Raw genomic sequence first — 13624 nt, 5'->3', positions numbered from 1 at the left:
TTAGTAAGTAGTTATCATTTAATAAGAATTGAGGTTTTTGGCGTAGTTAAAAATGTAAAATCAAATTAATTACAATGATTGATTTTTTAGTTATTTACAGTTTATTTACACTTACGTGGTACGGAGCAAGTGTTCAAAATGTCCACCGTTTTCCACAATGCATAGTCTAGCACGGCATAGTAAATTTTGTTTTAAATTGTACAACACAAACACATTTTGTCTCACAGTATAAAATGCTGAGATAATCCTCTCACGCAACGCAACAGTGTCGAAACCCTGTTCACCTCCTCCGCGTAAACTCCGATTTGGGAACATTTCAATAGCTTGCCTCACACTATGACCACTTATTGCGTAAAGTCGCACCATCTCAGTCAATTCCACGTTAGAATAAATACCCATTTTGCGGCGATCGGGCGAGCGGAAGGACAAATAATTTACGTGTCTTCGTTAGATCAAGGTCGCGCGTGGCGTGGACTGAGCAATTTCGGTTATGCGCCCGCGTTCTCACCCCCGACCTGTGCTTTCCTTTTCGCCGCTGCGTCGGAGCAATAATAGTGATGTGCATAGATTTCGATAACTAATGTTGTGCTCAAGTAGTAGTCGATAAAAAAAAATTAAAAAATATTTTTTGTAAACTTTAAGTTCATTAGTTTATTATTTCTTTGGGTTGAGAATCAGGAATATAACGCACTCTATAAGTATGTCCCACTTTCAAATATACAGCCTGTATATGGAATAAGCTTATTTACCCTTATAATATTTAAGTAAAAAATTAATGAAAATAATTTTTCTATTTTACGATTATATATTTCTTACGTATGTTATCGGATGTATCTATCTCTGCAATTGTAGTTATTCAAGACAAAGGGTCGTATTCCAGAACTCTACTCAGTACTCAAGTCAGGACTAGAGTACTGCAGTGAGTACTGAAAATCATATTCAAGTCCTTGCCATTAGGGTCGTATTTCCAGTGCTTGAAATCATACTCAGATCCTGACTTGACCATTGAGTAGAGTTCTGGAATACGACTCTCAGGGCGCGTTTTCACTATGTCGTCACATTTTATTATCGTTGGACGACTGTCGTGGCTAGCCTGTTCCCATATCACGACTATCTGTCGTGGACGATTTTTTATCGTTGAACAACTGTCGTGACTAGCTGTTCCCACTAGATCGTGACGACAATTTATCGTGTCACGACAACCTCCTTGTCGTTTGCACAACAGAATCGTTTGATGCACTGTATGTTCTTTTGGAAGCCGGTGTGTTCGCTCGAAATAGACGAAGACGAAATTTTAATAATGTATTACTTTTTAAAAATGCGGAAGAGGAAGCAAACAAAGAAAAGAAAATATAACGCGACGTATAAAATAAGACGTGATGAGAATAAGAGCTGCGACAATCCGTCGTCACGTTTTTATCGTGACGTTTTTTTATCGTCTGACGACTGTCGTTCTAGCTGTTCCCACTGTGACGACAGTTTGTCATTGTAACGATAAAAAATCGTGAACGTCAGTTAATCGTGTCGTACTACTTCTGAACAACTTCATTTAAATCAAGCCACAACCCTGTAAACTGCACGACAATCTGTCGTCACGACATAGTGGTAACGCGTCCTAACTGCATATTTTATTACGTTTGATTCGAGTTCGAGAAACAATGTCATCCAATAAAAAGTGGTTAAAGGGACAAATTACTCACCACATCATATTTCCTTTTATAAAGTCAGCGTCTCAAAAATGCGAGAAGATATATTTTGCAATCTTGAATCGATATGTTAATCGGCTATGTTAGTAACACAATACGTGTCCTGATTGTAAATCAGAATAATTGAATTTTATTTCGAAACAGTTTCGGATTATTTAGTTTTTCTAATGGCGATGGAGAAATGTTTATAAAAACCTTATAAAAACTGCTCGATTTTTGTGGAAATTATTTATTAATGAAAATACATATTGAAGTTAATAAAATGGTAGAACAAACTTGAAATTCACTTAGCGACCAAAAATGGAGTGCAAAAGTCCTAAAAAGAGACCTAATTAAAAATACACAATGTGAATTCAGGTTCAATTAATAGACGCTAAAAATAATTACATTAATGTGTTTTCGCTCCAAAAATTTGACTCTCTAATTTTCGGGTGATAAAAACAGATAAACCCCTTTACGAAAAAAATTTTAATTCCTTTTAATATAATATAGTCTGCAAATATAATATCGACACTGGAAAGGTACCTAAAGTGTATAACGTGCATTTAGAATATATGGTGATAAAAAAACCACTGTCCATTTTAAAGGAGCATACTGTATAATGGAAACAAAAATTCGTTTTTGTTTTTTTTTTCAAATACTTGACAAATAAATAAATTAAAACGTCTCAAAGTTTTCCGGTAAATTGTAAATAATATTGACACCCGACAATAATAGACGCCGTTGCTAAAGCAACAAACAGTGGCAAACAGTGGGTGGAATCAGCACGCGAGTTTATGTATTGTCGACCTCGGTAGCCGAACGGCTAGCTCTGTGCGCTCGATGATGAGGCCTCAGATTCGATGCCCGATAGAACCAGGTAATTTAATTGCTGTAGTTGTTTGGTATTTTAATTCATTTACTTGCAATTGAAACTTCACACTTTCTACGACCTTAGCACCGTCAAAATACAGAAGTTTTTGTTAAAACTGGAGGAAATTGTTACATCACAAGTTGGTACTACTACTATAATCAGGCGTATTTAAAAATTTGCAATCAACTTATGTACAATTCTATCTAAATTATCTATCGTAATCATCGTCCTTATCTGCTGCAATGCTGAACATAGGCCTCCCTCAAAGAGTGCGAGAACAAAAAAAAATAAAAAATCAAAAACTCACTTAATGCAGTCAGCAATGCTTCAATAATTGCTCAAAATGTAGTCCATTACGCTGTATACACAGTCTAGCGCGTTTAATAATATTCCTCCGTAATTTCCGCCGCACTGCACGATCACTTTTTAACGCGTCAAATGCACCAATAATGGATGACTTATGTTCGTCACGGCTTTGATTTCGTTCACATTACACTCGACGTTTAACTTCGTTCCACAACAAAATCACTTGGAGTGAAATCAGCAGGCTTAGCATGAGCCTGAAGACAAAAGGTATCTCTTCTTCGATGACAGTTCCAAGAAGAGATAACTTTTGTCTGCGAGAGAAAATTGACATTTCGAAGAAGAGATAACTTTATTGATATTGACAGTGATTTTTTTTATCAGTATGTTGTATTACAAAAAGGAAATATAACACAATTTTATTTCTTAAATTGAAAAGCTGAACCTTTTTAGTTTCTTTCCAAATGCACATTAGACATTTTACCTTTCCAGTGTCGTAAATAATTATTATTGTTTTAATATTGGCAGGTTGAAATTTCAACTTGCCTGTCAAAGATACCAGTAATTAGCACGTTAATTTTTTCATATTTTTTTGTCTTCATTTCAATTTGTTCGCTGCGGAATTTCGCGCTTTAAGTTTGCTCTGCTTCATTTTTTTCATTAAAAGTCTTTTACTTGTGGCGTTTCTAAATCTAAGTCTTTTCGCATCTGGATTTTTGCAAACTTCGAAAGCTCTCTGATGTCGAGAGTAGGGACACTTTCGTTGTTGTCCATAATATTGATTTTTATATCTATCATAATAGTTAGTGTACGGATTTGGAACATCTTTGTTATGTGGACGTCCGCCTATGTGTAGTCCATGAGGATCATATTTAACATCAATATGTTTAATTATACCTACATCTTTGTCGTCCTGTGGTGGAACCGAGAAATCGTCATCGTCGTCAAGTGCCGTGTTCATATCATCATTAAAATCAGGAGAATCGGGAATATTTTTTATTACAGTTATATCTTCGTCGTCATCTCCGTTGTCAGAATAATTGTCGGGTATGATCAGATCATCTTCACTCTTTTCACGTCTTTCGTTTTCAATGATCTTTTTGTTTGTTTTTTCCCACTTATCAAGAACATCTTCTTTACGGGTCTCCTCACAAGCTCCTCCTTCCTCGGAAAATATGTAGTTAGCTGTATCTACTATTTTTTTAATAACGTGTCGAAATTTCTGACCAATGTTCCCCCATTGAATACCTCCTCTAATTATAGATTTAGCACCATTATCATTTCCTTTATACATACCAGTCCGTTCTGCAATTGTTTAATTAAAGTAAAAAATGAAACAACTGTTAAACAAGTTTTTAAACGATCACATTTATAAATCGCCAACAATCGTAATTATAAGGATTTCAATTTAAGACTAGATCCTACTTATCTGTTACGAAACACGTGCGAAGTAAATAAGAACTAATAGCTAACAGCGCAAGTAGATCCTAAAATTTGCACGAGTAATTTCCACAGTCAGAGAAGTAAATAAAGACATTTTGCACTAGATTTCTTTATTCAAGTATTGTGCGTGTCCTGTATGCCAATAAAAGTAATGTGAACAGACAGTGAACAAATATAGGGGCAGTTGATACAGTCAACTCTAATAACTTTGTGTAGTCATGATAATATTGAAAAAACATGGTGGATTTATGGAATACCTAAAAAAACATCGACGGCTTTCGAGAATAGAGGCCTATCTCAAAAGCATCGAATTCTTCAGAAAAATGACTTGTAACGTCTGCTGCCCAAAATAGACTAATCGTAGACCAATCCAATATTGTCATGTGATTATTCTAATCAATGGAAATCTTGGAACCCAACCACAATAAAATTTCGCATTTATCGAATAAATGTCAGTAATAAATAAAAAAAGGATCAATTTTCAATTTGGCCACTATTTATGAAATGCAGCGGTGTAATTTATGTTTCCATGACACTGCTACTTTGGAACAATAAAATTTATTCTATTTATCAGATAAAATATCTGTTTAATTGTTCTATAGGTATAACATGTCTATAAAGGCATTACTATCATTTCCATTATACATACCAGGCAGTCCTGTAATTTTTAAATTGGAATAATAAAATATTGACACAAAGAACTAAGTCAAGTAGAATTGTTTTTGAACAGTCTCATTTATGGTCATTAACAATTATTATAATACAGGGATTAAATTTAGAGTAATGTTTTGTGATACTTTTTGCCTAAATTCGGAGTAAATGATAAAAATTGTTTATATCGAAGAACTTGGTAGCACCATTGAAGAGATGGCACGAGGTATGTCAATAATCCAATTGTTATATACTGTTTGTACCCACTTTCATGTTTTCTTGAATCTGAATATCACGTACAATAATTTATTAAAAATGTGTGATAATCTTGTTGTGCACTACTTCTTTGTATTCTTATAATTAGCGAGCTCGAGAAAAAGGAAATCATTTTCACAAAAAAGAAACTTTGCCAGTAGTGGTAGATTGAGATAAGTGTTTCGAAGTTTTTATTTTCTTATACAAATTTATCAATGTATATAAAGTTAAAAAATATTATGATTTTGCACAATTTTATAGACTCTCTGTACCTTCATCATAACAGGTATGAAACTTCATATATATGGCTGTTATTGTACAACTGGTAGCCCAACTTGGCCATGGAGAATTTCCAAATACAACAGTCATTTCATTCGCAACAGAATTCGCAGCCGTAACGCTTCAGCTTACATTCCACCCTCTTATAATTTGTGTACATTGACAATCTACTAAGTTTAGTAAATGTTCATTAAAGTATTTATATGTATACACATTGAAAATTCTAAACTCCTAAACTGACATTATAATGAAAAAGAAATACTTTTTATTTTACTGTTTTTCCGGATTGAAATCGCGTATATTTGTTTTTTCAAACAAACCGACGTTTCTTGAGTTATTGATCTGTTCGTAAGGCCTATCGATTCAACGGTAGCTTTTGATTTTGTAGATCATTAATACTCGTTAGCCTTAATTAGATAATCGGTGCTATTTCGATCGATATACATAAAGAAGTTATGTATTGTGCATATTTTTAACATTCGAGAGTAAACTAAATATAAATAGCTTAGGTACCTACATACTATATAAACCGAATCCAAAGGGAGTTCCACAGGGAAATTATAAAGGCCACAAATTATTTGCAATTGATGAGTGATTGAGACAAGATTGAGAAATATAACATTTTACAATATGACTACGAAAGTTATGTTTAAACATTGTATTATTTTATGTAAGCAGTTGGTAGAGAATTTAGTTATTAAGTCATTTAATAAAACATAATAATGTTATTAATTCTAAATAACGTATGTTTGTAAATATTTAGTAGCAACACCTCGCGCTACCGGTAAACGAAAATATTGATATGAAACCTGCACGTTGAAGAAGATTGACAAGTCTTGGACACGTGGGAAGTCTCCAACTAACTAATCAACGGCTTGACGGACTATGACTTAAATTTTTACCTTCAAAAAAATTGCCTTGCAGTAATTTAACGTAAATATAATTAAAATAATATAAGTATACTTCATTCGTGCTACAATTTCTACGCGACAGCTTTAAATCATGTCACGCGATTTAGGTTATAGTTTTTAGATTGCAAAAAACAAGATTATGCGGTGCAATCTTGCTCGAAGGACCTTAAAAATATATATGTAGTTTCTGATGTTACATACAGTTTGTGTTTTTATTGTGATAATGACATGAACTGTCATGAAAGTTTATTAATTTGACTTGCAACTACAGATGTAAATTGGGCTCACTTCGCGATGGCTGATTGTATGTATACTAAAATGTGTAAGTTATGGCAAACTGTCGCATGACCACGTAAACAAATGCTGCGTAGACATAGTATACGGTATTGCACCGGACAATGGTTGTTATCGATCAATAACTATGTAGCACGGGCTTAAAATATTTTATTGCTGTCTTTTATATAGGAAAAATATTTATGGTATAATTGGATTGATTAATTAGAGGGATTCAAGCCTATTACGCTTTTATATCCATTTATACTGTATTGTATATATAAAAATAGAAAAATCTCGTCATTTTTATATGAAATATCTGAAAGCAGGACGTCACTAAAAAATGTCACATAGTGAGTCTGTAGTTTCTAAATATTTTAATAGTTACAGCTATTTATGAATACTGCGTATTTGCCTATTTCTGCTATCCTTTCCACAATTGCGCAGGAAGCATTTCTTAGATGTAGAAATAACTTACCTACTATAAGTACTTTCTTTATAAAATCGGCTTCTTAAAAATGCAACAGCTTCTCTATTATGTTTTACGATCTTGTATAGACTAGACTACATTATGTTTGTTTTAATATACAATAAACTACATAATTGTAAATGAGAATATGTGTTTTCGGCTTATTTTTAAATTTCGACTATATTTTAATTCTAAATATTTTCGAGTGATTTAGTTTTATAATGGCGATGGAGAAAGGTTCTAAAACGATTTTAATTACGCACAACACTTGTGAAAATTATTTATTAATGAAAATACAGATTATGGAAGCAGAAAATGGTGGAACAAACTTGAACATACTTAGCGACCAAAAATGGAGTGCAAAAGTCGTCGAATGCTTTTACCCACTCGCGGAATGAAACCTTATTGGAAATAATACATATTAAATGTCATCCTGTGACCTTTAGTTGATATGACATTACAAATAATAATAACGTACGCACTCAACATAGCCCCGCACTAGGGAAACCCTGGGTCGCGGGTGCCATGGACACACACATAGACAACCACAAATTACACCCAAACTCACGAGAGAAATAAATGTAGGCCGTACAAATATTTCGCCCGGCCCGGGAATCGAACCTGGGACCTCTGCGTGGCAGTCCGGCATGGTAACCGTTCGACCTTGGAGGCAGTTAAATAATAATTAATAAATAAGATATATATTTTAATAAATAATAAAATTTTATTATTTTAACGTAATTGAAAAGATGAACCTTCAAACCTCAGCAAAGTAAAATTACAACTGTAACAGATTTAAACTTGCGCTGGTAACAGATTTAAATGTTCTAGTAAAATTATACACATACATATTTCAAAAAGTCGGAAATTCCACAGGTATATATTGTACTTCGTAGTCATAAATCGTTTACAAGGAATTACAGGTAACATAGAAGTTATTTTGACTATATTTGTTATATTTCCTTTTTTATGTTCAGATTGTTCACTGTAGGATTTTGAGAATTTAATTTTTAATTCTTGAGTTTTTTACGTTGAAGTTTTTTTCATTTCCGGGTGGGTTCTCAATATTTATATCATGGAATAAATAATCTTCAGTCTTAAGGTTGATTCGATTATCGTTATTTTCAGGCTAATTATAGATGTGATAGACTTCTGAATTCGGAACTTCTCTGATTTCAGTTTAAGCAGGTCTAAGTTATGACGCAGTTAAATTATCATATTCATTTTTAGTAATTTATGATTTCAGATAAATTATAAATATCGTTTCTATACTTCAGGCTTGACATCGTTGTCAAGAGAATCAGTCGTATTTTTATTTGCTTTTAAATAATTGAGCAGTTCAGTAAGAGTATCTATACTTAAAGATTTATCATCCTCTTGCATATTTGGCAATATTTCTTGTGCCATATCCAGTACTTGTTTATTTTTTTTCTCCCACAATTCAACAACGTCTTGTTTATTGTCCAATTCACAATCATCTTTATTTATTATGTACTTAGCTATTTGTATTACTTTTTGAATAACTTTTTCAATTCTCTGACCAATCTTCTTAACCACCGCTAAACCTGGTCCTTGTCTAAATACTGGTTTATCATTAAAATCACTTCCTCTATACGTAGCAGTCTGTCCTGTAATTTTTAATTTCAAAAATAAAAAAATAAAGCAAATGTAATTGATGAACATTTGTGGAACCACTACATTATAAATTGTCAACAAATATGATTAAAAGAGTTAATAATCAAGGTCAGATGCCATTCGTGTGTGATGCACGAAGGAATTTAGTGGTACAAAAGAGCTGTCAGCGCAAGCCAGAAAAGCAAACAATGACATTTTGCACTCAATTTCTTTAATGCATAAAATATAATATAAAACGTGTCCTTCATGGTAATAGAATTTATGTTCAAGTGAACGGAACAGACACAGGTACTGACGTGTGTTAAAACAGTGAACTCAAATAACTTTGGCCAGTCATGCTAGCATTGAAAACATTTACTGGCTTTTTATATATTTAACTCTGGCAGACTTTATGAACTCGTAATTGTATATAAAACTAATAGGTAATTTATTTGTACACACTTTAGTGTATGGTTCTGCTACTTTGAGACTAGCAAAATCTGACAAAATTTTCAGCAAATGATATAATTTAAGCATAATTTGTACTTGACGCCATGGAGTTATTTTTTAACCAACACAATATCTAATAAAGGCTTTATTATCATTTGCTTTATACATACCTGTCAGTTCTGTAATTTTAAATTGAAATAATAAAATATATATATATAACAAAGTCAAGTACAGTCGTTTCTGAACAATTATATCTACAGTAATTGACAAAATTAGCAGGGATTAAATTTAGGGTAAAAAATCCCACTTTTTCGTAAGAAGGCACTAGCATTGCGGTCTTGGTACTATTTTTAAGAGCTCCAATTTAGCGAATATGACTCTGACTTGTCATCAACAAAATTTTTATTTACTCTGTACAGCGATAAATATTAGGGGTTAAAGTATGAAATTGCCGTTTTATTGCAATAGGTTCTTTGAATTTTCATAGAATCTTCATGGTTTGAGGTTTTCGAATGAAACTTTTTTCAAATGGTTTCTGTGATTTTTTTTTTTAAATTTGAAACATTTGAATATCGACTTTCAATTGTTTTTGTTATTCAATTTAGACAAGAAAGATGGATACTGCGAAAATTCGAGTGATTTTTGAATACGAGTTCCGACGCGGAACTAACGCGGCAGAAACAGCCCGCAATATCAATGCTGCGTTTGGAGAGGGGTCTACTAATGAACGCACCGTGCGATTTTGATTTAAACGCTTTCGTGATGGAAATTTCGACTTAAAGAACGAGCCACGAGGAAGACCGCCCACACAGGTGAATAACGATGAATTAAGAGAGATAGTGGAAGCCGATCCTAGTCAAACTACCCAGGAATTAGCGGCATGGTTTAACGTTACCTTACCCACAATATTGACTCACTTGCGTCAAATCAATAAAATAAAAAAATACGAAAAATGGGTGCCTCATGATTTGACTGATCTGCAGAAAGAAACGCGTGTTGAAACTTGTGTTGCCTTGTTGAACCGGTACAGAAATGAAGGAATATTGGATCGAATTGTAACATGTGATGAAAAGTGGATTCTTTATGATAACCGGAAAAGAAAAATGCAATGGCTGACCCCAGGTCAAATGCCACAACAGTGTCCTAAAGCAAAAGCTACCAATAAAAAGGTAATGGTAACTGTTTGGTGGTCTCAGCATGGTGTTATTCACTATAGTTTTCTCCGATCTGGTCAAGCAATAACGGCAGATGTCTATTGTGCCGAACTCCGAACCATGTTGACAAAACTAGCAGTAAAACAGCCCCGACTCATGAATCGATCTTCACCATTATTGCTCCCCGACAACGCGAGACCTCACACAGCACGAGAAACCATTTTGACCCTTCAGGAACTGCAGTTAGAAACCATTCGTCATCCTCCGTATTCACCAGACCTTGCTCCAACGGACTATCATTTTTTTCGTGATTTGGACAATTATCTACGTGACAAGAAGTTTTCTTCCCAGGAGGCAGTACAAAATGCTTTCACACAGTTTGTGCAGTCTAGATCGTCGGAGTTCTATCGCAAAGGCATTAATAACCTTCCCATTAGATGGCAGCAATGTATAGATAATAATGGCAACTATTTTGATTAAATAAATTTGTTAAAAATTTAAAAAATAAACAATTTAGATTTTCAGTACAAATTGGCAATTTCATACTTTAACCCCTATTACTATTCATTAATTAGTATAAAACATCGAGTATATGACCAGAAATAGAGACAAAATGTCATTTAATTTGTTTGAAAACTATTCTGCCAAATCAATACTGTGACAACTGCGCTCGTATTGGTCAGCCCGAATTCGAAACACTTGACGACTGTCGTCAATTGTTTCACTTCAAATCGACTAGTTTAACTTGAGCGTTGCTGTAACGGACGAAAAAAAAAATTACATATTTAATATTGAATTACCGATGAACTGGTTAATTTGTATTTAGATGTTTTGTTGCTTTGCCCACACCACCGAATGGAACAGCCCCCAATGTTAGAGATATTATCTTTATTACAATAAATACAGGATATTTTTGGAATATACGGACACGTACACACAGGTCAGTTGTTGGCGTTATACAATTTTAGTTTTCTGATTTGTGATTTCAGCGCAAGCGAAAGTTGATATTTAAAAGTGAGATAAGGCCCATTTACCTGATGAGTTTCCAAGGATGGATGGCCGTTACTTCGTCTCTGTTTCTGGTTATATACTCAATGGTATAAAAGCACATACATAACTTTAAATTCGCGGGAGCACTTTCACTGTCAAAATTGTTATTATTTATCATTTTCGACATGAAGAATGCATGTTAAAGCCAACAATTGCGTGCACACTCTTTAATATCTGTGTTGAACACTTGTATTGTTCGTTGTGAGTTGAAGTCGACTGAATGAATTGAATTTGAAGTCCTTATTACTTTGTTAATTGATCAAACTATTGTGTCCCACTTCCATGTTTCTAAATGTTTAATTATTACTCATGATAACGTTGCGAAATTTTTAATTTTTGAGTAAATAATCACATGTAACGGTTTACAAAAAAAATAATTAATCTCTGCCTAAATCAGTGGTTGCTAAGTGTGTTTACCTCGATGCCTCCTAACGGTTATATTCCGACATGTATTTGTAACGTAAAAATGTTGTAAGTTGATAATATATGGAACTCGGAAGCTCCTTGTCACACAATATTTATGTATTTATTTTTAATCATATTACGTGACATGCACGTCCAGTATTCATTAAATTTTAGAGTCCACTGAAAATCATCGTCACAGCCTAACTTCGGCTGTGACATTAGTTACTCTCATAATAGTATTTCAAATTTTGTTGATTGTTTATAATTTGATAAGTAGACTTTTTTCTATTCTATTGTATTCATCCAGCCACACCACAGAGCCATCGGGGTCGTCAAAGCACACGCCATAGAGATTTACGGATTCAAGTAACTATATATAGACAACGACCGCTACAGTTTTCAACTTATATAAAAATAACAAGTATAAATAATACTTGTTATTTTAATGTAAGAAAACAAATCTAGTTTGAGTAACTTTGGGTTCAACCCTAATATACGTTACAAATTAAAATGGGAATTTTAATTGAACCATTTTAACGCCAATGAGTACAATGCGTATCAAGTTGATGAGGAGGATTGATCTAGTACTGATGTTCAACCCCCAATACTTCCATTATTGCACTCATTTGTATATACATTTCTATTAGTTGAAATAAAAAGAATGTTATTTTTATATTAAACATGATAAAAAGATATTCTAAGCTCGCGACGATTTGTAATACAATTCTCGCTAAAACAAAGTATAGTTGGGGTGATGTTGAGTTTTGCGAATTAAGGTTTTTTCTTAAAAAAAAAGATAATAGCTTTGATGGCTCAGCCATTTAATTCTAAATACATTTACATAAGTACCGAATTAAAGAATTACAGTTTTCATGACAAATTTTTGTAGCCTGAAACACACATTTTGTGTAATAAACAGTTCTTTTAAGCAGAATTGGCGTACCAAATCATATTCCTTCTAAAAAGTCTAATAATAATCTTGAATCTCTAGACTATGCGTCTTAATAATACAGTAATTGACGTGATTGTACATCAGAATTTGTGTTTCTTGTCATAATTTACATTTTGACTACATTTTTAATTATATTCTACACGTTTTCGTATGATCTTGTTTGATGGAAAAAGGTTCTAAAATGGGTTTCATTGTTTATTAATGAAAATTACAGATTATTGAAGCAAACAAGATGGTTGGACAAACTTGAACTTCACTTGCGACCAAAAATAAAGTGCAAAAGCCATCGAATGCTTTTACCCATACTACTCTACTTAAAAATAATAAGTTAAATTTAATGCTATGCCTTTCAGTTACCATGACATTAAAGATAATAACATCAAGATCTAATAGAGAATTAAAACATTTTATCAAACTTGTACATCAAACCGGAGTTATCGAAATCCGACGAATTTCATATTTTCAACCCCTAGATAGAGTACTATTCCTTCGGTGATGACAAAAGGGTTGAGCCTCCCTAACCGCTCACGCGATACATGCAGCCGTAAACGCATACCACACCTAGAGGTGCCGGTGATGATTTTATACCGGTTTATCGGATATCGAAGTTATAACAGGTAAAAGAACTAATATTAATTGCTATTTCGGTAACTACTCTAGCAAACCATAAAGTTTTTAATGCCTGGGTCTGTCATTTAAAAAAATAAACAAATTCAAAAATACGCCACGACAATCGTGTGTGTTATTGTTTGGGCTGGTGACTTCGGTGTTTATTTATTGAAAACACACCGTAAGTAGCGTTTTTTAAGTTTACAATGAATGTAAATGTTTATAAACTATATTTTAAGGAGTAATT

At 33.3% G+C, this 13624-nt stretch overlaps 1 protein-coding gene across 15 annotated transcripts in view; it reads right to left on the bottom strand.

Annotated features, from left to right (window-relative positions):
- Positions 1–13624, bottom strand: part of LOC113227790 (pancreatic triacylglycerol lipase-like) — a 51938-nt gene that overhangs the window by 3489 nt on the left and 34825 nt on the right. For 6 of the 15 annotated variants that reach the window (XM_026460800.1, XM_026460804.1, XM_026460802.1 and 3 more), the window contains 2 exons: positions 9378–9386; positions 8395–8771 (listed from right to left, as the gene is read on the bottom strand). The exons of 1 other annotated variant lie outside the window; for it this stretch is intronic. In XM_026460800.1, the coding sequence (XP_026316585.1) occupies positions 8410–8771; positions 9378–9386 (371 nt within the window). In that variant the 3' untranslated portion in view covers positions 8395–8409. Of the gene's footprint in view, positions 1–3445; positions 4168–4820; positions 4964–8394; positions 8772–9377; positions 9387–13624 lie in introns of those variants that run through there. 8 more of the 15 variants (XM_026460792.1, XM_026460793.1, XM_026460796.1 and 5 more) reach the window with 3 other exon arrangements.

Source organism: Hyposmocoma kahamanoa, unplaced genomic scaffold (genome assembly GCF_003589595.1).
Source record: "Hyposmocoma kahamanoa isolate Upper Pololo Valley unplaced genomic scaffold, ASM358959v1 215, whole genome shotgun sequence".
Lineage (NCBI taxonomy): Eukaryota > Metazoa > Arthropoda > Insecta > Lepidoptera > Cosmopterigidae > Hyposmocoma > Hyposmocoma kahamanoa.
Note: the sequence above shows the minus strand (reverse complement) of the source record. Positions and strands in the feature narration are given on the sequence as shown.